The sequence below is a fragment of the Nymphaea colorata genome, chromosome 3 (assembly GCF_008831285.2).
Source record: "Nymphaea colorata isolate Beijing-Zhang1983 chromosome 3, ASM883128v2, whole genome shotgun sequence".
In the NCBI taxonomy this organism is placed as follows: Eukaryota; Viridiplantae; Streptophyta; class Magnoliopsida; order Nymphaeales; family Nymphaeaceae; genus Nymphaea; species Nymphaea colorata.
Window position 1 is genome coordinate 17,852,011 of NC_045140.1, and position 20,417 is coordinate 17,872,427.

The 20,417-nt window shown below is 38.4% G+C and overlaps 2 protein-coding genes across 4 annotated transcripts; both read left to right on the forward strand.

Moving 5' to 3' along the window:
- Window positions 1-4,306: 4,306 nt before the first annotated feature.
- LOC116250505 (sugar transporter ERD6-like 6) lies at window positions 4,307-9,788 on the forward strand. Of its 3 annotated transcripts, none has more exons than XM_031624156.2 (19): window positions 4,310-4,705; window positions 4,905-5,433; window positions 5,520-5,582; window positions 5,668-5,757; window positions 5,876-5,935; window positions 6,019-6,084; window positions 6,162-6,227; window positions 6,303-6,378; window positions 6,707-6,771; window positions 7,113-7,205; window positions 7,404-7,484; window positions 7,584-7,668; window positions 8,150-8,196; window positions 8,315-8,377; window positions 8,447-8,506; window positions 8,600-8,665; window positions 8,767-8,826; window positions 9,222-9,336; window positions 9,432-9,788. In XM_031624156.2, the coding sequence occupies exons 2-19, from the start codon at window positions 5,224-5,226 to the stop codon at window positions 9,542-9,544; spliced, it is 1,479 nt and encodes a 492-aa protein (XP_031480016.1). In that variant the 5' UTR covers window positions 4,310-4,705; window positions 4,905-5,223; the 3' UTR covers window positions 9,545-9,788. The 3 variants fall into 3 exon arrangements, with proteins under 3 accessions (XP_031480021.1, XP_031480016.1, XP_031480017.1); XM_031624157.2 differs by having other exon boundaries at window positions 4,310-4,584; XM_031624161.2 differs by lacking the exon at window positions 8,767-8,826 and having other exon boundaries at window positions 4,307-4,705.
- Window positions 9,789-16,604: 6,816 nt separating this feature from the next.
- On the forward strand, window positions 16,605-20,406 carry LOC116250117 (senescence-associated carboxylesterase 101-like). The gene is made up of 4 exons (XM_031623536.2): window positions 16,605-16,900; window positions 16,983-17,313; window positions 18,619-19,215; window positions 19,434-20,406. The coding sequence occupies exons 1-4, from the start codon at window positions 16,869-16,871 to the stop codon at window positions 20,205-20,207; spliced, it is 1,734 nt and encodes a 577-aa protein (XP_031479396.1). The 5' UTR covers window positions 16,605-16,868; the 3' UTR covers window positions 20,208-20,406.
- Window positions 20,407-20,417: the final 11 nt, after the last annotated feature.

A 20,417-nucleotide genomic window follows, 5' to 3' on the forward strand; every position in this document is an offset into this window, starting at 1 on the left:
TGTAAGAAGTCTCATCTTTATACAACTAAAATTTTGATGTTATAAGAACTGTTTCTTTTTTTTTTTTTACTATTAAAATTGCAAAAGGAGGGTCTAATAGCTACTGTTTTCTAAGAAGAGAGCAAGAGAGAGAAAGAAAAAATGAGTAATTAAATATTCCTTATATATGATCTATTGCAACTACATGTGCCATTTACATCTGTGGGGAAGGAATAAAAATGAAGGAACATATATGTTGATTCTTTTATGCCATATGTGATTTTGAAGTTGACAAATAATCTAAGGACTTCTCCATTAGGTCAAAGCCACTTCAATGATTTATCGTTTTTTTATTAATATAAAAAAGATTCACTTGCATGAGAAAGTGTTGCCAACCGTCGGCTGCAAACGTGCCGTCGAAGATAGTCTTTTTTTTTTTTCCTTTCCATCAAAAAAAAAAAAAAAAGATGTGCGGATGATGATATAGATATGCTCCGTTTTTCAATTAATGTTACCTAATTAAAAACGAAGATATTCATGTTGGAAGGAATTATTCTTCGACCGGATCATCCCCACAAATACAATCCGGCCAGTGCTTATCGGCGATGTAACTGGAGATCGTATATATCTTCGTTACTAACTTATGTATCTTACTGAATATTTTTCAGTTAAAAAGGAGAGGCCTAGAAATGTTCTAAATTCTTTGGGTACAGGTGATTGGTGGTGGTGAAAAGAGTGAACTGCAAGTATATGATGTTGAAAGATTTGAAAAGATGGAAAGCAATGGAAACCTAGAGTCGGATTACTTAAGTTAATTAGTTATCGACTAATCAAAGTTGGATTAATCAGGCGTGCTAGTAGTTTATGATGGCGGCAGAGTGCCAAACAGATGCTTACGACAGTGGCGGAGCCGCCAAAATGCCCATGGTAATGCATGGAAGATGAACCCTTTTTTGTCTCTTGAAAACTTAAACCAAATTTCTGACTCCGCCACTGAAAGTTTATGGGCCTAAGTGTGTGGAAGAATAGAAAAAATGTCATGCATTTCTTGAATATCTAGAAATCCAGAAATTAAACTGAAACTTCCCAATGTCCATGAACTTTCATGAAATTGGATGTTTCTGAACTAATCAAAATGTAAAGTTGATGATTAACAGAAAATTAAGCATGAAGATCTAATTTAGGTACTTGGGGCCTTATATATATATATATAAATATATTAAAAGGGAACCTTTTGGATGATTCTAAAATGATGGACAGTCAGTCAGCGGTGGAGGTTGGTTGGCGTAAGTAAAGTGAAATTGAGAAGACGATTCTGGATTTGGTCCGCCCAGCTGGGAAGCAGAAAAGGTCCAAAGAAGTAGGCGCTTCAATAGTAAAAGATCATGCAGGCTTGCTCGAATCTAGAATGTTCACTTTGTCAATATGAACTCTCTGGATGGTAGTCGTCAAAACCCTTGTCATGTCTGTGGTCCATCTCTCTCTCTCTCTCTCTCTCTCTCTCTCTCTCTCTCTCTCTCTCTATATATATATATATATATATATATATATATATATATATATATATATATATATAAATTAATAAGTTATTAGATGGTTCAATATTTAAAGTTATCATCAAAAACATCACAAATTGTTGCTAATGTTCCATAACTTAAGATTTTTAATGACGGATTTTAAATATTTAACCATTCTGTAACATTCAACAATATTTGTTTGTGTATAGGCCTGGGTGTCAGGCCGGCCCGGGTCCATGCCGAAAAAACCTGGTTCGGCCCGGCCCGTGCCTGTTAGGCCGGCCTGGGTCCGCTCGGCTCGGTTAAAAGATATTTTTAAATTTTTTTTGTTTTAATAATATATATTTATTATTAACAAATATATTTTATATTTAAAAATTTATTTTATAATTAAAAAATTATTTTTTATTTTTAAATGGGTCGAGCGGGGCCCTAACCGAAACCCGGGCTATCGGGCGGGCTGATCGGCCCGATCGGGCCGACCTTACCAGGCCAGGCCTGCCCGGCGGAGCCCGATACCCACATTTATTTGTGTATATATACATAGCATGATTCAATCTTATCTGAGATGTCTGATGTTGTAAGATTTTTTAAACTAAAAAAACTGTAGCTAAAAGAAACCATCGCTACTTTAGCATTAACCATGGTTTATGGCGAACTGTTTGATACTTAAATTAAATTTTCTGGATACCAAAGGACAAATTTTCCTTAGATGAAAAATATTGAGCAACAAAAAAAATAGCGAACGGCTTGATACTTAAATTAAATTTTATGACAAATTTGCCTTTTAATCCCTATGGTCATATGTTTAACTTGAAGATTATATTTCGAAAACTAATTAAGAAACAACGACGGCTGATTTTCTTAATTGAATTTCCAGAGGAAAATTAAAAGTTAAACATAATACACTTAACTTTTGGTTTAAGTTTAAGTTGTTTAGTTAAGGTGAAATTGACAAGAAAAATAAAAAACCCTCAAGCTCATTATGATGGATTGACCTCTTTATCACTCTATCGCATAACATTAATACGTAATAAATATAATCGATTTAGTTAAATTTATCGTCGAACCCATTCTTTGACCCACTAGTGGAGCCACAAATGCCCATACCAGCCGACAAAATTTTATAATTTTAGATATTAATTTTGTATACATTTAATGTGTATTTAAATGCCTAACATTAAAATGCCAGATATTTAATTTGTAGCTAAAAGTTTTGTTTTCCATAAATTAGGCATGTGTGAATATTTGGTATTTTAATTAAAATACATTCAAACACTATAACAGTTTGTCGGTGTCATACTAAATTTATAAAACAATAATGAACTATTTATATTGCCAAACGACCTCAAAAATATAAAATTGTTTTAGTTTAGTATCTCTCGCTTTATGAATTTTGGCTCGTCCGCTGCCTTAATTGGCTTTTAATCTCCCGACTAAGCTGAATTAAGCTTGCTTAAAATAAATTTATCAAAATTTAAAAAGATGTAATGATAAAATTATGTTAATACCATACCAAATGCGATTGATCATTTGGAAGATAATTATTTAAAGAGGAAGATATACATGGCACTAGTGGTGTAGCTACATGTGGACTGGTGTGGGCAACTGACCACACCAGCTTTTTAATTTTTTAAAAAATTTTTACATTGACAAATTTCATATTTACTTTTAACAAATATAAACTCCTCTCCAAATATAAATGCTTTTAAATAGGTACACCGCATGCATGACGCATGATGATAAGGAGGTGGGGTAGGTGACAATTTCAAGTAACAACCACTGTCTATTAAAAAGCATGATGATATGATAGAATCTTGGAAGTATTACGATGTGACTTTGGAGGTTTTACGCTAAAGGCAGTTGTCCTCAAGTAAATATTAATAAAAACATAATTTTTTGGTTTTTTGTGATTCCTCTCTATACTTTTATTTATCAAAATTTTTAATTTTAGCAACATTAGGCGTAAGAGTTGATGACATTAGGATGTCAGTCGATGGAATATCCAATCAAATTGCTTTAAAAAAAAAAAAAACCACATGTGGAAAAAGATTTGATATCCAATTAAGAAATCTAGTTGAATTCATATTTAAGAAATGGACATGTGACTCAAATTTAACTTACGTCTCAAAGGAATGTCCGATTGGATTCAGAATCAGTTCTGAATAAATATCTTATTCAACATCTATACATGCAGGAAGTTTATTCTTAATCATGATGCGGTTTGGATTTGGATGTGCATTTAAAAGTTGAAGCCACTTGTGAAGTCTAAAAGTCGGATGTGGATGGCATTCAGATTGTGGATTTGAAGATCAGGTAAAAAATTTTCTTTTTGCTTATGCGAATTTGAATATATAAACGTTCCATGAATCGAATGTGGTAAATTATAAACCCAATTTAAATTTATCCATTGACATCCCTATGCGCAACCATAGTTTTGTGGATTTGGAGATGTATATTACGATCTGATTCTTGTGTTTCTCAAAGGAAAGATTTTGGGGTTCTTGATCGAAACAAAAAAAATTCAAAATTTTAAGATATAAGATCTTCATATTCAAGATCTAACTTAAATAAAAGTATTTGCAAAATTAAAGGCAAAAGTAAATAAGAACTTGTCGGGGGAGGCTACTTTTTTAAATTATTATTTGAATACCTTTTTTCTCGTTTTTGGTAAGAAAAGCAGGAAGCCGAGTTGTTTGGGACTCGTAGGTGCTGCTTGTTTGCTTCCTATGTGGGCCAATGGAGAAGGCGAGTCTCTTCAATCTATTTGCTTGCCTCTTATTTTTTCCCCCATTTTTGTTTGTTGTCTGAACACAAGTTGAACCGTCATTTTTAATCGTTTCGTTCTTCTATTTACGGATGTTTGGGTTTTCAGTGTTTTAAATTCGACTTAAGTTGGCGAATTTGGATGAGGAAATTTTTTGTTTACGATTGTAACGCGACAAGCAAGTTATTCAAAACTAGATAGATTAGTAGGATGGCACCCACATTCGACCATTCAAGTAAAATTTGAAGGGCGGTCGTGACGGATGTGACAGAATCTCACTGATCAGCAGCCATACTCTTCCTGAATTTAATGTGGTAATTGGTGGGTGTACTCTCTCTCTCTCTCTCTCTCTCTCTCTATGTGGAGTGAACAAAAGAGTGCAGATCCAGAATTCTATCTTGAAGGAGAACTGCTATGAAATGAAAAAGAAAGAATCAGTCAGGTAGACTAGGTTTTCCTGGATTGCTCCTCCTGTTCTGCTTTCTCTTCGTAATTGGCCGTTCCTAGCTCCCGCAACCTCGTTCAGTTGTCATTTTTCCTTTGGAGATACTTCTATATTTTGTTTTGTTGCTTAAGATTTCTCGGTGTCCGCCTGCGTGGTTCTGACTCTATTTCTCTAATTTATCGCTTCATGCTTACAGAAAAGTGTACTGATGCGAGCGGTTCGTTAAGACCATTGATTATCAGCAGATGATTTGGTTGTAGTACTTCTTTCCTTTTTGGCTTTGCGGAAGTACTTACAGATCATTGTGATGGGGAAGCGGTTAAAGGATATTAGTATTTAAGAAAGAGCTAAAATTAGTTGGAGGGGAATTCCATTACTCCTTTGGATGTGGCTTATAGGGTGGTTTAGCTCCCTATCCTAATTACTGATTCCTCGTTCTTGGGTTATAGCGTCAAAGCTGTAAACAAGCACCTTAGTTCTTGCATCAGTCACTGCCATCATCAGTCAACAACATCATGAGCTCTAGGAATGGTGTTGAGGATGGTGGGAGTAGCAGTGATCTAAAGAAGCCATTCCTACATACTGGGAGCTGGTATAGATTGAGCTCTACGCGGTTCAACATGACGGAAGGCCTTAGCTCCTCTGCCATCTTCAGGGATCGATCCATTTCCGTCATCCTGTGCACAATGATTGTGGCCTTGGGCCCAATTCAATATGGCTTAACGGTGGGTGCCAATCAATAGAAAACCTTTTTCATCTATACCGGCAACCTTTCATCTGTAATAAGGATCATTTTTTCTTCTGTATTCAGTCGGGATTCACGTCGCCTACTGAATCTGCAATCGTTAAAGATCTTGGCTTGACAACCTCGGAGGTAAAAGGAGGAACTCCATTCTTCCATCTATGGTTTACATTTTCCATTTTGAAGTGAAATATCTCACTTGACTGTTGGAAGGTAGTTCTCCTTGTTTGGCTCGCTTTCGAACGTTGGTGCCATGATTGGGGCTATGACAAGTGGTCAAATTGCAGAGTATGTTGGGCGTAAAGGGGTAAGAGATTGTCGGTCTTGTTTTACGCGTTATGATTGCTGCCAGGAGTTTGTGCTGATTGTGTTCATGTTTTGGTAGTTTGTATCTGATGCTTACTTTTTTTCCTGTCTCTTCATAGTCGCTCATGATCGCCTCAGTTCCTAACATAATTGGATGGCTGGTCATATCCTTTGCCACTGTTAGTCTCTATCAATTGGATTCAATGATGGATTATTCTCCATGTCAAATCCATTTGATGATGCTTCCCCGATACATCTGCAGGATTCGTCATTCTTGTATATGGGTAGACTGCTGGAGGGATTTGGAGTAGGAGTCATATCATACTCTGTATGAACTTTTCAGCCTCTTTCTTAAGATGCATAATCAAAATTATGTTGTCATGCTTGTTTCTATACTCCACGCAGGTACCTGTATACGTAGCTGAGATATCTCCACAGGATATGCGGGGTGCCCTTGGATCTGTCTATCAGGTAATATTGCTATTAAAATTTTGAATTGTTGGAGGCCAATATTTTAAACTTATGGGTTTGAGCATTGTTGTGCAGTTAGGTATCACTAGCGGCATCCTGATCGCTTATCTTCTGGGTTTGTTTTTACGGTGGAGAACACTTGCAGTGCTAGGTGAGGTTTCCAGGTTCTTGATTCCTGAGTGTCTTTTCCCATTGAACAACGAAATATTTCTTTTAGTTGATGTTGAGCTCCATTGTTTCTCTTGCAAACTTTTGTTCCAGACTAATTGGAAAAAGTTTGTGATATAAAATATTGACTTCCAAAACAATAAAAACGCAGTAAGACGAGCAGCTTTTGAAACTGGAATCTTCTCGTGAAATTATTCTTTGAAGTATCAAATGTATCATTTTAAATTTCTATTATATCTTTGTCTGCCCTCTCATGACTATCAAGACTGCCGAAACACTTCAGCAACCTGAACGTGTGAGATGGTTGACAGGAATCTTGCCCTGTACATTATTGATTCCTGGTTTATTCTTCATCCCCGAATCTCCTAGATGGTTGGTGAGTTTACGTCTTCACTCAATTGTCAATGTTTTCTTTCTACCGGTTATTGACCTGCTGCCCTGCAGGAAGCGGGATTCCTTTCAAACCAGGACCATGTAGGAATGTCATTTTGTTGGTGCCCTTTGGTACAGGAGTTGTAACTGTTTCATATGAAAATGGGGATCAACATTAATTATGTTTAAGCCCTCAAACACGTTCCTACAGTGCTGAATTTTTTCCAGCATCTGTAAGAAAGAATGACTCCTTTCATATGAGAAGAGGCCTTTTTTGTATGAAGGTAGTTCAAAATAACCCATGCTTTTACATAGATTCTGATGCATTTTCGTTTATATTCCCAGGCAAAAAAGGGCTTCATGGAAGATTTTGAGCTTTCCTTGCAAGTTTTGCGTGGATTTGAGACTGATATTTCCATGGAAGTTAATGATATAAAGGTGCTCTGATAGTCTAGCAATGCAATCCAACTTTTTTCTTGATTTTTCCATCCTTGTTAAACGCAGAATTTGATTTGTTAACTTCTTGGATACTAGATCTTTGTTTTTAACTTTTTATGGGTCCGCATACAGGCTAATCTGTTGCGATTTATTTTTATTCTTAAATGTTAGTATTTTTCACTTTATTACTTTGAGCAGAGAACTGTAGGTACATCAAGCAGAACAGCCACTATTAGATTTGCTGAACTCAGGCGGAGAAAATATTCTAAGCCACTGATGGTAGTTACCTTATATAACATATCACAATATCCATTTTCTCCTCCATTTCTGAGACATGATTGTGTTCTAGATGATTCTCATCTAGTTATGAAATTGCAGATTGGTACTGGATTGTTGATGTTACAACAGTTATGTGGAATAAATGGCATCCTTTTCTACTCCACAAGCATATTTGAAACTGCTGGTGAGCTGTAATATATGAACCTTTTACCCTAGCTGGAAAAGACACGTTCCTTGTCCTCTGAGCTTGTAGACATCTTTTGGATAAAATTTTCCAAATAGTGAGACTTTTGCTTCTCCACCTCTGTTGTAATTGCAATACTTGTATGCGAGCAAATGTGCTTGTGGTTGGGGATGCACAAATTATGCATAATGATTGTGTTGCACATCTTAATGCTTGTTGGGCATAAGGTGATACAAAAAAGGACCCAATTCTTGCGATTTGTGCCTTACCTTCTGTAAAATTTATTTTACGTGCATAGAAGAGGACTCATACACACAAGCTCTTGTAATTGAGTTCTTGTCTATGTAAGTATCTTTTCAAAAACTCAAATCCTACTAACATGTAAATGGCTAGTTACAAACTTGCTATGTGCATGTATCTTGAGAATGCATAATTAATGTGATTGCATAGGCTACTGAGTAATTGTAATCGTTTTCTGTAGGAATTTCATCTAGCAGTGTTGCAACTATTGGAGTTGGAGCTATCCAGGTTAAATTTTCTAGCATTGTTGAGAACCTCAGTTGATTTGAAAGTAAAAGTTTGAGGTAATCTGCAGTTAAGATCTTTTTGTCTCGTCTATGATAATTCTTTTAGTTTCTTTCTCTAGGTCATTATGGCGGTTGTCGTATTGTGGTTAGTGGACAGAACAGGCCGCAGAGTGCTGCTAATAGTGAGTTCTTTATGAACTTATTCACAACTAGTCTTCTGCCTAACATTCTAACACATGTTTCTTGTATAGATATCTACTGTCGGGATGACAGGAAGCCTGCTACTTGTGTCAGTTGCATTTTATGTGAAGGTCTGCATGCATTTGATTTAATAAAATGCAATTTTGCATTATCTTATATCTTAGAATAAAGGTTGCTGTTTTCCTTTTATTTTTTTGAACTAGGGATATATTGCAGAAAGTTCAAGATATTATAGTGCAATGAGCATTCTGTCTTTGGTTGGTCTCATGGTGAGTGTTCAGCTTTTATATTTTAACAGGTGGTCTTTTCTGATCTTCTTATTTTTCACTTGAATGATGGGGGTGTCATTTTGTATATTTCATTTTTTCAGGCATTTGTTGTTTTCTTCTGCCTTGCCATGGGGCCAATTCCATGGTTAATAATGTCTGAGGTACCACTTTATCAAACGTTTGGCTTCAAGTAATTTTAGTGTGCTATGTAAAAAACCTTTATCTTTGTCCAAAGAGATCTTGTTTTATTGAAAATGGGAAGAAGAGATGAGTGCCAAAGGCACATAGAACAGATGGATATTAAACATATGGTGCCCAAGGAGGGGGATGTTCCATGCTAAGCAAGGATCACTTCATGAACCCAGATAAACCATCAACTCAATGAATTAAAACTTCAACAAAAACTGATTACTTTCATGAATTATTCACATTTCAGACATATCATTGTATTTCTGATTGTGTTCAGAATGTTGCGATTATGTCAGACATAAGATTGTATTTCTGGTTGCCTCTCCAATTCCGCATGTCTTTCATTTCTTTGTCTGTTTGTCTTCAGATTATGCCAATCAATATTAGGGGACTTGCTGGAAGCATTGCAACAATGGCCAACTGGCTTATGGCATGGATAGTTACAATGACTGCAGACCTACTCCTAAGTTGGAATGCTGGAGGTCTCTCTCTCTCTCTCTCTCACACACACACACACACACATACATCAGAAGTGCTTTTACTTATTCCTAACCTGAACTGTATTTGCTCACTGCAGTGACCTTTACTGCTTACATGGTTATCAGTGCCTTGAATGTTCTGTTTGTGATATTTTTGGTGCCGGAGACAAAGGGACGAAGTCTGGAAGAAATAGAGTCTTCATTCAGATAACAGTGTGATTGGAGGAATATTATTTTCTTTTGGATGGCTTACCTATTTTTTCAGTTTCCACATAATTGAAGCTGCCAGCTTCAATCCGTATTTGTGGCTTTATCTTCATCTTTGAAATCAATCCATGCCATTTCCTCTTTTATGAGCTTTTTCAATAATCTTCTTGGTTTCTGTTTATTCACTTTATTGTGAACACTGCTGTAATCTGTGCAAATAGATCCACAGCTTGTGTATTTTCTCATTATGTGTCATTATTTCATGGTATATCAATGTTATCAGCATCCTTACCAAAGGTGTTTTACTCTGGGAAGTGATGCAGAGTATCTAGAATCTGCATGCATTTGTCGTACAAATTCAGTAACGTACTGGTCTGTGTTTGCTTTTTGTAATCTTTGCTTTCTGTTTGTTGTGAGCTCTCTGCTGTAATCTATGCAAATGAGTCCACAGCTTGTGCGCTTTCTCGAACCATGTCCTTATTTGGTGGTACGTCAATGTTTTCAGTATCCGTATAAAAGGTTAAGAAGGAGATCCAGCTGGAATTTGGTCAGATCTATAAGGTCAGACATTGGATAGATGTGGACATCGTTCATAAAATTTCAATGCTCAAGCGCTGAATTCCAATTGAGTGACACAAAATTTCATTATAGAATTATGTAGACTGCATTGTTTGATCTGGTTATGTATTCTTTGTTGGATCCCTTAATGGTTAATTTCTCGTGTCGTTGGTCAGTTGGAACCAGGTGCAAACCTATTTAAACTTTAAAGTACCAGACTGTGAGAAGCCATTGTGCAGATTCACCTTGGCACTGTTTTTCTCCTCCCAGTAAGATGGACCTAAGTTCAGGCAAGTCTAGACAAAATTTGTGTATATTTGCTGGAAATGGGGAATAAAATTTGTGGGACTTCAAACTATATTCTCTTGGAAACAGAACCAAACAAAATACGGGAATCAAATCAACGTGTTTTTTGAAAGCTGAAAACTCCTTCAATGCCGGACCATTTGTAAATTGGCATTTGATGCTGGTCCATCTAGCCTGTTGATGCTGATTTTTTCTAGGCAACTCCCAGTGAAGCTGAACTTTATCAAATTTTTAACACATGGCCTTCTTCAATTCAATGCACACGCAAGTAGCTAGGATCACTTTATTAAGATTTATCCAATCATTGACTCGAAGCTGAATCCAGTTACTTTGTTTCGGTGAAAAAAACAGCATATGATCCAAGTACTTAAAAGTAATTCGATTTTGTAGGCATCTAATATCAGAACATTGAACCATGTCCAAACTCAATCTGAAATATGACATCAACGCGGACCTGAATATATACAAATATTAGAAGTTAAGTTACTCGAACTCGTATTCAAGTCAACATGAATCACTTAAAAACAGTGTCCATCTAGGTAAATCCGCTTAACAAAAACCTTGCGCTGCTGAAAGAATCGTCGTATATCTTACAGTACTAGTCTATGTCATTGGTCAGACCCCTCTTTCAGATTAAAGAAGCTCCAACCAACAGGAATCCAGATTTTCATGTATCACAGTCTTGCGTAGTGAGTACTTTTGTTGCAGAAATAATGCCATCTTCATGTAGAAGTCCACTGTGTTTTTGTTTCCTCGTCCAATGGAAACACGTACGGAACTTAGTAGAGGTGCTCTGCGAAGAAGACATTCGAGCAACTCTAATTCGCATGTTGCGCCAAAGAATGGAGAGATCTTAACTCTTTGAAGGTGGGGAAGCTTTAATTCGTCCTTGGTGTTGCTCTGATTACCAACGATGAAGGAGCAGAATTGCTCGCCTGAAAGTGGGAAATGATCAAGGACGTGAGTGTATCTGGTGCACCATTTATGCTGTTAAAATTAGAAAAATTTGGAAGCTTTTCGGAAACTTACTGTTGTCAATTATGAGGCTCCGGAGTAGAGGGCAACGATCCAGCAGAGTAGCAACATCTAGCTGGTGTTCTTTCTTTATCGACGTCTGAAGCTTAAGCTTCCCCAATTTGTAAAACTTGCCGTTCCAACTACCTAAATCCTTTACACGAAAATGAAAGTAGTCAGTTGAGAACACTTGAAAGAATCAACTAGCTAGCTAGAACATGAGAAGTTGACGTTGCAACCATGAACAACAATGGAGGGAAAGCAAATGGACAATGGAACATACTGTAAAGATGCAGGGACAAGCTTGGAGGGAGCTTATGGAAGGACAACTTCGGAATAGTTTGCACGGATCTATTTCTTTCTGAAATCGACAGCAAGGGAACTCCAAGAGCTGTAAATTTGGTGCTTCGATCTCCAACCCTGCTATATCGTAACAGTCTTTAATGGTCAACTTGATAAGTCTTGGTGCAGAGATCTTGAGCTCCATTATCGCGTAGCAGTTCTCCAAAGTCAAGCTCTCAAGCATTGGGCAAGCCCCAACCATGCTAGAAACGAGAACCCCTGGCAGTACCATGTGCCCGAGGTTCAGACTTCTCATGGAACAGCAGAGGCCTTCTCCATCTTGCGGCAGAGACTCAAAGTAACAACCCTTCAATTCCATCACCTCCAGATATGAGCAATCAGAAGGCCGAAACTGCAGCCTGTAAGGAGACAACCGAAGGAAACGGTGAGAGCCACGATCTTCATAAGGTTCAATCGGCTGCAGGTCAAGGTGAATCTTCCTGGCTTTTTTAACTTGACAAACATGACGAAGCCATGTCTTGACAAGCCCATTGTATTTCCCTACCTCTATGGATAAGCGTAGGGTGAAACTACGCAGCTCTGCCTTATGGGCCATAATCAATCTGTCGATGACCGCCATGAGATGCAGCCTGCCAAGCGATTCCCCAACGACTGCTCTTCTACTGTAGTAGATATCGTGAAGCTGAGGGTCTTCCTCGTCCAAGATCAGATCAGGCATGTGCTGCCTCTTAGCCCACCATCCTCTTGACACGAAGGAAGTGCCGTTGTTAACTGCTGGACGATCAAACCCATCTGCTAAAATGTTGATCATCTTCTCTGCAACCTTCATATTCCCCATGCTCTGAACAGCAACACAAGAAAGTAATGTAAAGGAAACAGCTAATGGCAACGAAACGCATGCATGAAGTAAAAGTTTTGCGAGAAAGGAACGAGGCAATGATAACGAAACTCATGCATGAAGCAAAAGTATTGCCAGTTGCCACAGTGCAAAAAAGAAACATTGAGGGAGGGGGTGAGGAGAGAGAGAGAGAGAGAGAGAGAGAGAGAGAGAGAGAGAGAGAGAGACGGGGAGAGAGGTGACCTAGCAACATGGAGTTCTTGCGTTAGATAGCAAGGAGAAGGTCATGGTGTAGTGATTATTTTCCTAAACTTTGTCTTTTAGTTTTCTGACAATTAATCCAAGAAACTTCAAAGCAGGAGATCAAGCTTTCCTTATTGGGTCATTACAGATTGTCATAAAAATCAGGGTGTCCTTCTATTGATTCATCTGCCTAGGTTCAATGCCAAAATTTTACGTGACATTTACATGAGCACAGAGAAAGACAGATTTATGTGACATTGGCATAAGTAAAATCTATACATGAGAAATGTATTCAGTCGCTTTTATAAAGTCTACTTAAGCATGCCATCTTCGTGAAGCCTTCAAAATATTATGAATTTATGAAAACAATGATAATTTTAAATGTGCACATAAGTATTTTAAAGTTTTGAAATCCTAGATCTGAGTGTTTTTGTTTCAAAAACTCATCTTAAATGCCCAAGAAACATGATTTGATTGTCAATCTATATTTTTCTTATGCATGGATATCTCCACACAATTATTTTTTCAAAAGATCACTTAAAAGGAAGGGGGGTGTTTGAAACTGATGACTTTTATAATCAAGTGCATACTCTATGTAGAAAAAAATAAATATAACAGCAAAGTTTTCATGTTTCAACATTTCATGTAAACATAATAAGTTAATATAGTTAAATTTAAGGAAACAGTTTTTACTTAAACGTAGACGTAACATTAATATTTCAAGTTCTAATTTTTATGAAACGAACCATATGAATGATACGTACGTCGTCAATTTTGGTCTATAAGGGTACCCACAAATAGAATTGTGAATAAGTTTTTATTTGCCTAAACACTGTATCTTTCCAATTTTTGACACATGGATCCTATATTGGCTTTGAAAATATAATATAGGAATTCATTTTGGGAAAAGACCAGCTTGAATGCATGCATAGTAATAGAATGTCTGTTGAAAGTCTATAAACATACTGAGAAATTTACGTTACATTTTGTTTGATAGAATGCTCCCGCTATATATATGCGCTGATTCTCTAGCCACAACATTGTGACATTGAGCTACGATTCCGTTTTCTTGTGACGTAAAAGAACTCCAAACTTACCAAAACAATAAAGTAACAACATTCTGAATAATATCATAAAAAAAAAACCTTAGGAATCAGGATGTTGTATTCTAAGTAATCAAACAACAGACACATGAATTTCCCGTGATAAATTATTTTCAGATTCTTATCACCCTGAATCAATTTTTTTCTACAAAAAATATACCCTGAGCAACTAACTAACTCCTTCGACCAAATTAAGCTGCTCTTACAAACAAGAAAACTGGAATATTCATTTATACCACGGTACTTTTGCAGAACTTTATTTAAGTCATCTGTAACCAAATCCCTCTCCTTCCCCATGCAGATCTATTAATGCGTTCTTGATGGCTGAGTTTAGGAAGTAAGAGACAGTTAGAAAACACCAGCAAATATGAAGAAGTTTTGGCAAAGCGTAAACACTGAATGTATCTGCCATTAAGAGCTTAAAAAAAATCTCCTAATAACCATGTTTTCTAGATCTTGTTAATGCAAAAAACTCGATTGAAGAACATCAAATCTAAAATTTCTCCTCAACAGGCACCTGCTTAGTTTTTAAGAACGGCTTCCAGAAAAGTGGTTACCACCAGGCTAACCAAGAACGTAATGCAAAGAAAACAGCCAAAAGCAACGAAACATTTCGCATGTATGATTGAAGAGAGGGAGGGAGGTGAGGTACCATGATGAAGTTCCTGCCAGATGCTGTAGTTCTTGGCGCAGTGCGGTGAAGAAGAAGACAGCACCTGAAGAGTTTAAATACTAATCAGAGAGAAAAGGATAAGTCAGATTGCTTTACTACTTTTATCTTTATCTTGAGATCAAGGTTTCCTTATTCGGCTCTTACGGATTAGCAGACTTATATTGATCCAGATAAACAATAAGATTGCTCGTCTAGTAACTCCGTAATTTCACTGCCAGTGAGAGGTTGTCCTTCCTTCTCTCTATCTCTCTGAAATATTTATCCAATGCTGGTTCGTTGTGGATAGAGCTGAACATGATCGGAGCTTGGGCAGCTCAATTTTATCCGTTGGAGTCTTAGCTTCAAGCCCGATAATGTGATATTTTTTTGCGTCAGGTTTTTTTTTTTTTTTTTTTTTTAAATAAATACAGTGAAGAAAACTAGCTCGAATGGAGAGACTAGGCCATTTCGCTTTAGTCATCATTAGGATTTGAACCAGTGACCAGCTGCCTATTGGCTTGCGCCGCTATTGGCTTCAGACATCACTACTTTTTGAACCAGCGCCAAGCTGCCTATTGGCTTACACCCCTTCAAGGCCGTTCCATTGTTGGTTTTAGACAAAATTAGGATTTGAACCAGTGACTAATTTGGTCAATTTGGTCGAACAACTTAAAAAGTTTAGATATAAATACTTCCAACAAATAGACTTGTAGATAAGCTTTGATTCAACAATACACAGACGAATTCCTGCATATTCTGTTATTCCAAATGTAGCATATGGAAAGGAATAATATTAGTGAGATCAGATCATCGAAGTTTCTCATCTAGTGTTGACTCTCGTAGCAGATCGTAAGCTAAACGGCTTTCTTGATTTTATGGCCATCTTTACATCCGATCCAGGAGATTTGAGAATATCCGAAGAAGCGGGGATACGAAGCATCTTCACGGTTTTACAACACAAACGGTGAATCTGAAATCTCCTGTTTTGTTTGAATGGTGAATTAATCTCTCAATCGCAGATGTAGATCCGATCTGACTCTGTCAAACATGGCCTACAATTGCAGTTCTAGTTCTGCTGACGTTAACTTCACAACGCATAATAAATAAACCTGTGCCCAATCTCAGTTCACGAGCACACCTCACAACTCAAAGTCTTAAAAAGTTTATTTTTAAAATACGTGTACAGATTTTCTTTAACCTTCTTAAATAACAATATATTTTGAAGAGTTTGACAGATGGACATGATATTTGTTTTTAAATAATTATAAGAATTTATTTTACTTAGTAAAAAAGACAAGCTTAATATAATACAAATTAAAGCATAACCAAGACATCATCTCGAGTCGTTGAAAGCAGCCTTAAATCGGGGAACGCAGAAGACTTTTACCTACACTCAAAACAGTGACATTAGTCTCTCATTCACTCGAAATATTACAAGGTCAACGTATGCATATCTAGATCCAGTTTCATATAGATATTATGAGATATGAACGCTGGGATCTTTATCAGCTTGCTCCTTTGGATCTTTACGTGACGCGGTATGAGGATTGTGAAGGCTCCCAGAAGTTGCTTTTGGTCCAGCCAAGCTAGTCGGCAGCTGACCTTTTATTTTAGTTTTGCCTTCACCGTTCAACCAAATGGGAAGCGAATCTAAACTTTGGAGCATTTGTTTAATCTAAATCACATCATTGAATGCAATTGCCTTTGGCATTAAGACTAAGGACGGCATCCTGTTTGATCTTGGAAAAATGGAACAGAATAAATCTTAATTAACCATCTGTTCTTGTATTTGTTTAATCTAAATCACATCATTGAATGCAATGACCTTTGGCATTAAGATGAAGGACAGCATCCTGTTTGATCTTGGAAAAATGGAACAGAATACATCTTAATTGACCATCTGTTTTTGTATTTGTTTAATCTAAATCACATCTTTGAATGCAATTTCCTTTGGCATTAAGATGTAGGACTGCATCCTGTTTGATCTTGGAAAAATGGAACACAATAAATCCTAATTAACCATCTGTTTTTGTCGAGTAGATTGACCTTGAGCACTGTTGATGCAGTGGTAACTGATGAAGGCGATGAAAGTCCAAGCAGTAAACGGGAAAGTGACGGAGAGCTTGTAACTTTTCAGGAACTCGGGAGGAAGAAGCATCACATTCCCTGTAGTCAACGTTGGGTAATGGCGACTCCCCTGCCTCAATCTTCCTAACCCCACCAGAAGAATTAACGTCCCTTAGCTCTCTCCCTGTTCCTCTCTCAAGTTTTTCGACTCCACCACAAGGCTTTCTCCTCTGTCTCTCCCGACATGACTGCAACAAATTCTTCCGCTCCCCAGCTGTAACCTCTCTCTCTCTGCCTCTTTCTCTCTTTGATGCGAATTTCTGTATCTGGGTGTTAATATCATTACATACAACTGCAGGTTCAGTGGCGGAAACGAAATGGCCAACTTGATTCTGTCGACCGGCGTTTTGCAGAAGGGGTGGAGCTGCGTGACGGAGCTGCAGCAGCAGCGGCAGCCCTTCTCCGTCAAACCCTTCCGCAGGTTCACTATCGTCGCCTTCAGCAGCAGCGCCGCCCCCACTATGGACGAGGCGCAAGGCTGGCTGGATCCCTCTCTCGAGCTGCTGGATAAGAGCAGCAGCAGTCCGCTGGCCTTCCTCGCCACCAAGGACAACACCAGGATCTCCATCCACCGCCCATCCCACTCTGCCTTCCTCCACCTCCTCCTCAACCCCGCTCTCACGGATCAGGTTCATCCTTCACCCCTTTCAATTCTTCTTTGTCTTGCTCCTCCTCTTCCCCGTTTCGTGCATTTACCTTCATTTCTGGAGTTTGAAAGAGTGAGGGGAACGAACATGGAATTGGAAAATTATGCACATTAGTACGGGGATTGATCGCAATTTCTTCTTTCGGTTTTCGGTTCCCCAGTTTTATTTTATCATTTTCGTTTTTCTGATATGGGTTTCATCCTCGACGCTTGTTTGTTTGATCACCATAAATGTTTAATACGATCAGATTGTCGCTCGTCCTTACCAATTTCATCAATACGAAAGGATTAGTAAGAATTTTAATGAAAAAGTTGCGATGCAGGGATTTGGAATTGTTGTACCTTGATCATTTCAATCGCCAATAAATTTACCGCTCATGTATTCACTTTTTCGTTTTCAATGCAACGGTAATGCGGTTACTGTGAAGAATAGGTAAGTGATATGTTTTATAGAGATATTTATAGGAGATAATTTGGAACATAAAATCCCAGAAGTCGCTTTTTAAATCTACTCAGAAAGATCTGAAGACTTTGTATATGAAATTTGTAACCGCACGCGGGAATATAAACGTTGGAAATTTCCAAGAACCCTTCGTTTTATTAGAATAATTGAAAATTTTAGTCCGTGGATGCCAAAGGATTTGTTCTCTGGTAGCTGTTAATTTTTTCCAGGCGCGCCTTCATAGTGAAGCTATCCTTTTCCCTTTCGTTTCTTTACTAACCCTCTCCTTTATTCAAAGCCTCTTATGCTTTATTGGGCTGCGCCTCCTGGTTAGAAAAGAATCTTGCGGTAGGTGATGGACCTTTCAGAAGGACATCAAGATTCTGCGCTTGGCAAGTTGACATTATATATATATAAACGTACCCAATGAAGGATCTGAGATGCTTGAACAAGCAATCTTTTAAGTGGAGAGGGAACATAGTGTTATAGATCTAAAAATTAACATATATAATCACAATGCATGCATATTATAAGCATATGTTTCAAGAATGCAATCTTCTTCTTATCAAATGCCTTCTTAAAGTCTTACCGAACAATGCCAATTTCGATAGTGGTGGAATTGCCCCCTCAAGATGCATCGAGTTGCTGTTGAAGTTTGGATCCAACAAATAGTTCCTCGAGGTTATTACCAAGCCTTCCTACTAAACGTATAATCAAATCTTTAACTCTTTCTTGATGCGGTTATATTCAAGAACTATATGAACACAACAAAATTCAGATGTCCCGATCTATCCAGCCAAATTCATTTGCTTCTGGTAGGGCATCTAATGCTCAAATCTGTTGCAGCTCAAGGAACTACAGCTCAAGAAACCAGGTGACCAGAAGAAACAAACCCAGCTCATACTGGTGGGTCGCTCCCTAGGGGGCTCAGTTGCCGCCTTGTTCGCTCTATGGCTCCTCAAGAAGCGGAGTGAAAGCAAAGATGCCCTCATAACCCCTATATGCATTACTTATGGATCCCCTTTCATTGGAGACGCCGGGCTGCAGAGAGCCATCAGCAAGGTTGAGAAACTGAAGTCCCACTTCTGGCACGTCGTTGGAAACGACGACATTGTCGCCCGTGCATTCGTCGTCCCAAGGCTAGCATCTCAGGTGGTTCCAGATGCACCTGCAGAGTTCAAGCCTTTTGGCACCTATTTTCTCTGCTCCAAAGTCGGTTGCACATGCGTGGATCATCCCGATTCAGTTCTTGATCTGCTGCAAATCAGGGATGTGGACCCTGCAGACCTGCATGTCCAGGCGTATGACTATGGTGCCGTGCTTCAGCAACTCAAGGAGAAGATCAGGAACAAAAGCAGTGCTCAACCGCGAGGCAACTCCTCAATCCAAATAGGATTATCTCTGCAGCTAGAAGCACTTGGAATAATGGCTCATCAGCACAAGGTACCCAAAACTTAAAATTTTTGAGTTATATAATGGATTAAAGAGATTGAGTAGTTTGCTCAGCTTAGCTGATGGTTGAGAAGCGAACCAACATATTGACCGTCGACCTATTTGCCGCCAGTAATTTGTAATGTAGAACCCATATTTCATATGTTTTACGGAGATCGTTTTGATGTAAAGCTTGGTCCTCCAATGACAGGTGTTCTAATGTGAAACAGGATTTGCTGATTGAAATGGAATGCAGAGAGAGGGTTGTGGATATTAGAAGAAAAGGTGCTCAAAATCCCTCCAAGAAGTTCAATGACGCGAAGAAGCAGATGGCATTGCTGGAGTGGTACATGAAGAGGTGTGAGGAAGGGGAAATGGACTACTATGACTGCTTCAAAGAGAGAAACGCAGAGAGGGACTATGATGTCATCAATTTCAAGAACGTCCTCAACAGGTACTGGAAGGAGACGGTAGAGGAGGCCGAAAACAACCCGCAAACTAGCGACGTCCCGCTCCGAGACAGGTTTCTCTTCTCAGGCACGACGTACAGGCGCATGGTCGAGCCGCTCGACATTGCTGATTACTACAGGAAGCCCAGGAACAGGGACTACGTGAACAAGAAAAGGGCTCCCCACTACGAAACGCTGGAGAGATGGCACGAGGCTTCAGTGAAATCGAAGAAGGAAGAGCCGAAGGAGAAGAAAGCTAAGATCATGACAGAGGACTCGTGCTTCTGGGCACATGTGGAGGAGGCTGCGTTGACGGTGAAGGAGTTGAAGGGGAGGCGAGAACAAGGTGATATGGAACTGGATGGTCTCAGGAATAAGCTGAAAAACTTCGAAGGCTATGTCTGGAAGTTGATCGGCAACCATGCGTTGTCCACTACAGTCTTCTTCGAACGCAGCACTTTCATGAAATGGTGGAAACAGTACGAGAGCGAGCTGCAGCATAGCTCAGAATTCACTAGTTACATGAAGAGTGGGGACTATCGCTGCTACAAATGAGAACCGAGCAAAAACTTGGCTGAAATAATGTGCGGGCATGCACACACAACGTGAGGGGGGTTTGATATCTACTTGTTTCTTTTCACTGACCTGTACTTTCAATGTAGTATGAATCCTACGCTCTTGTTTTTCCTTTTCTGAGCAAGGCTTCTGTTCTCAAGTTATTGAGTAAAGAAATTCAGTTTGAGTCTTCCACCTATTCAGAATTGT

Excerpts from the sequence above, each read along its gene's own strand:
- LOC116250505 (XM_031624156.2), top strand. The coding sequence starts at position 5,224 with ATGAGCTCTAGGAATGGTGTTGAGGATGGTGGGAGTAGCAGTGATCTA. Across the intron at positions 5,583-5,667 it reads TTGGCTTGACAACCTCGGAG|TTCTCCTTGTTTGGCTCGCT; the intron begins GTAAAAGGAGGA and ends GTTGGAAGGTAG. Across the intron at positions 7,485-7,583 it reads AATATTCTAAGCCACTGATG|ATTGGTACTGGATTGTTGAT; the intron begins GTAGTTACCTTA and ends ATGAAATTGCAG.
- LOC116250117 (XM_031623536.2), top strand. The coding sequence starts at position 16,869 with ATGACTGCAACAAATTCTTCCGCTCCCCAGCT. Across the intron at positions 16,901-16,982 it reads AATTCTTCCGCTCCCCAGCT|GTTCAGTGGCGGAAACGAAA; the intron begins GTAACCTCTCTC and ends ATACAACTGCAG. Across the intron at positions 17,314-18,618 it reads ACCCCGCTCTCACGGATCAG|CTCAAGGAACTACAGCTCAA; the intron begins GTTCATCCTTCA and ends AATCTGTTGCAG.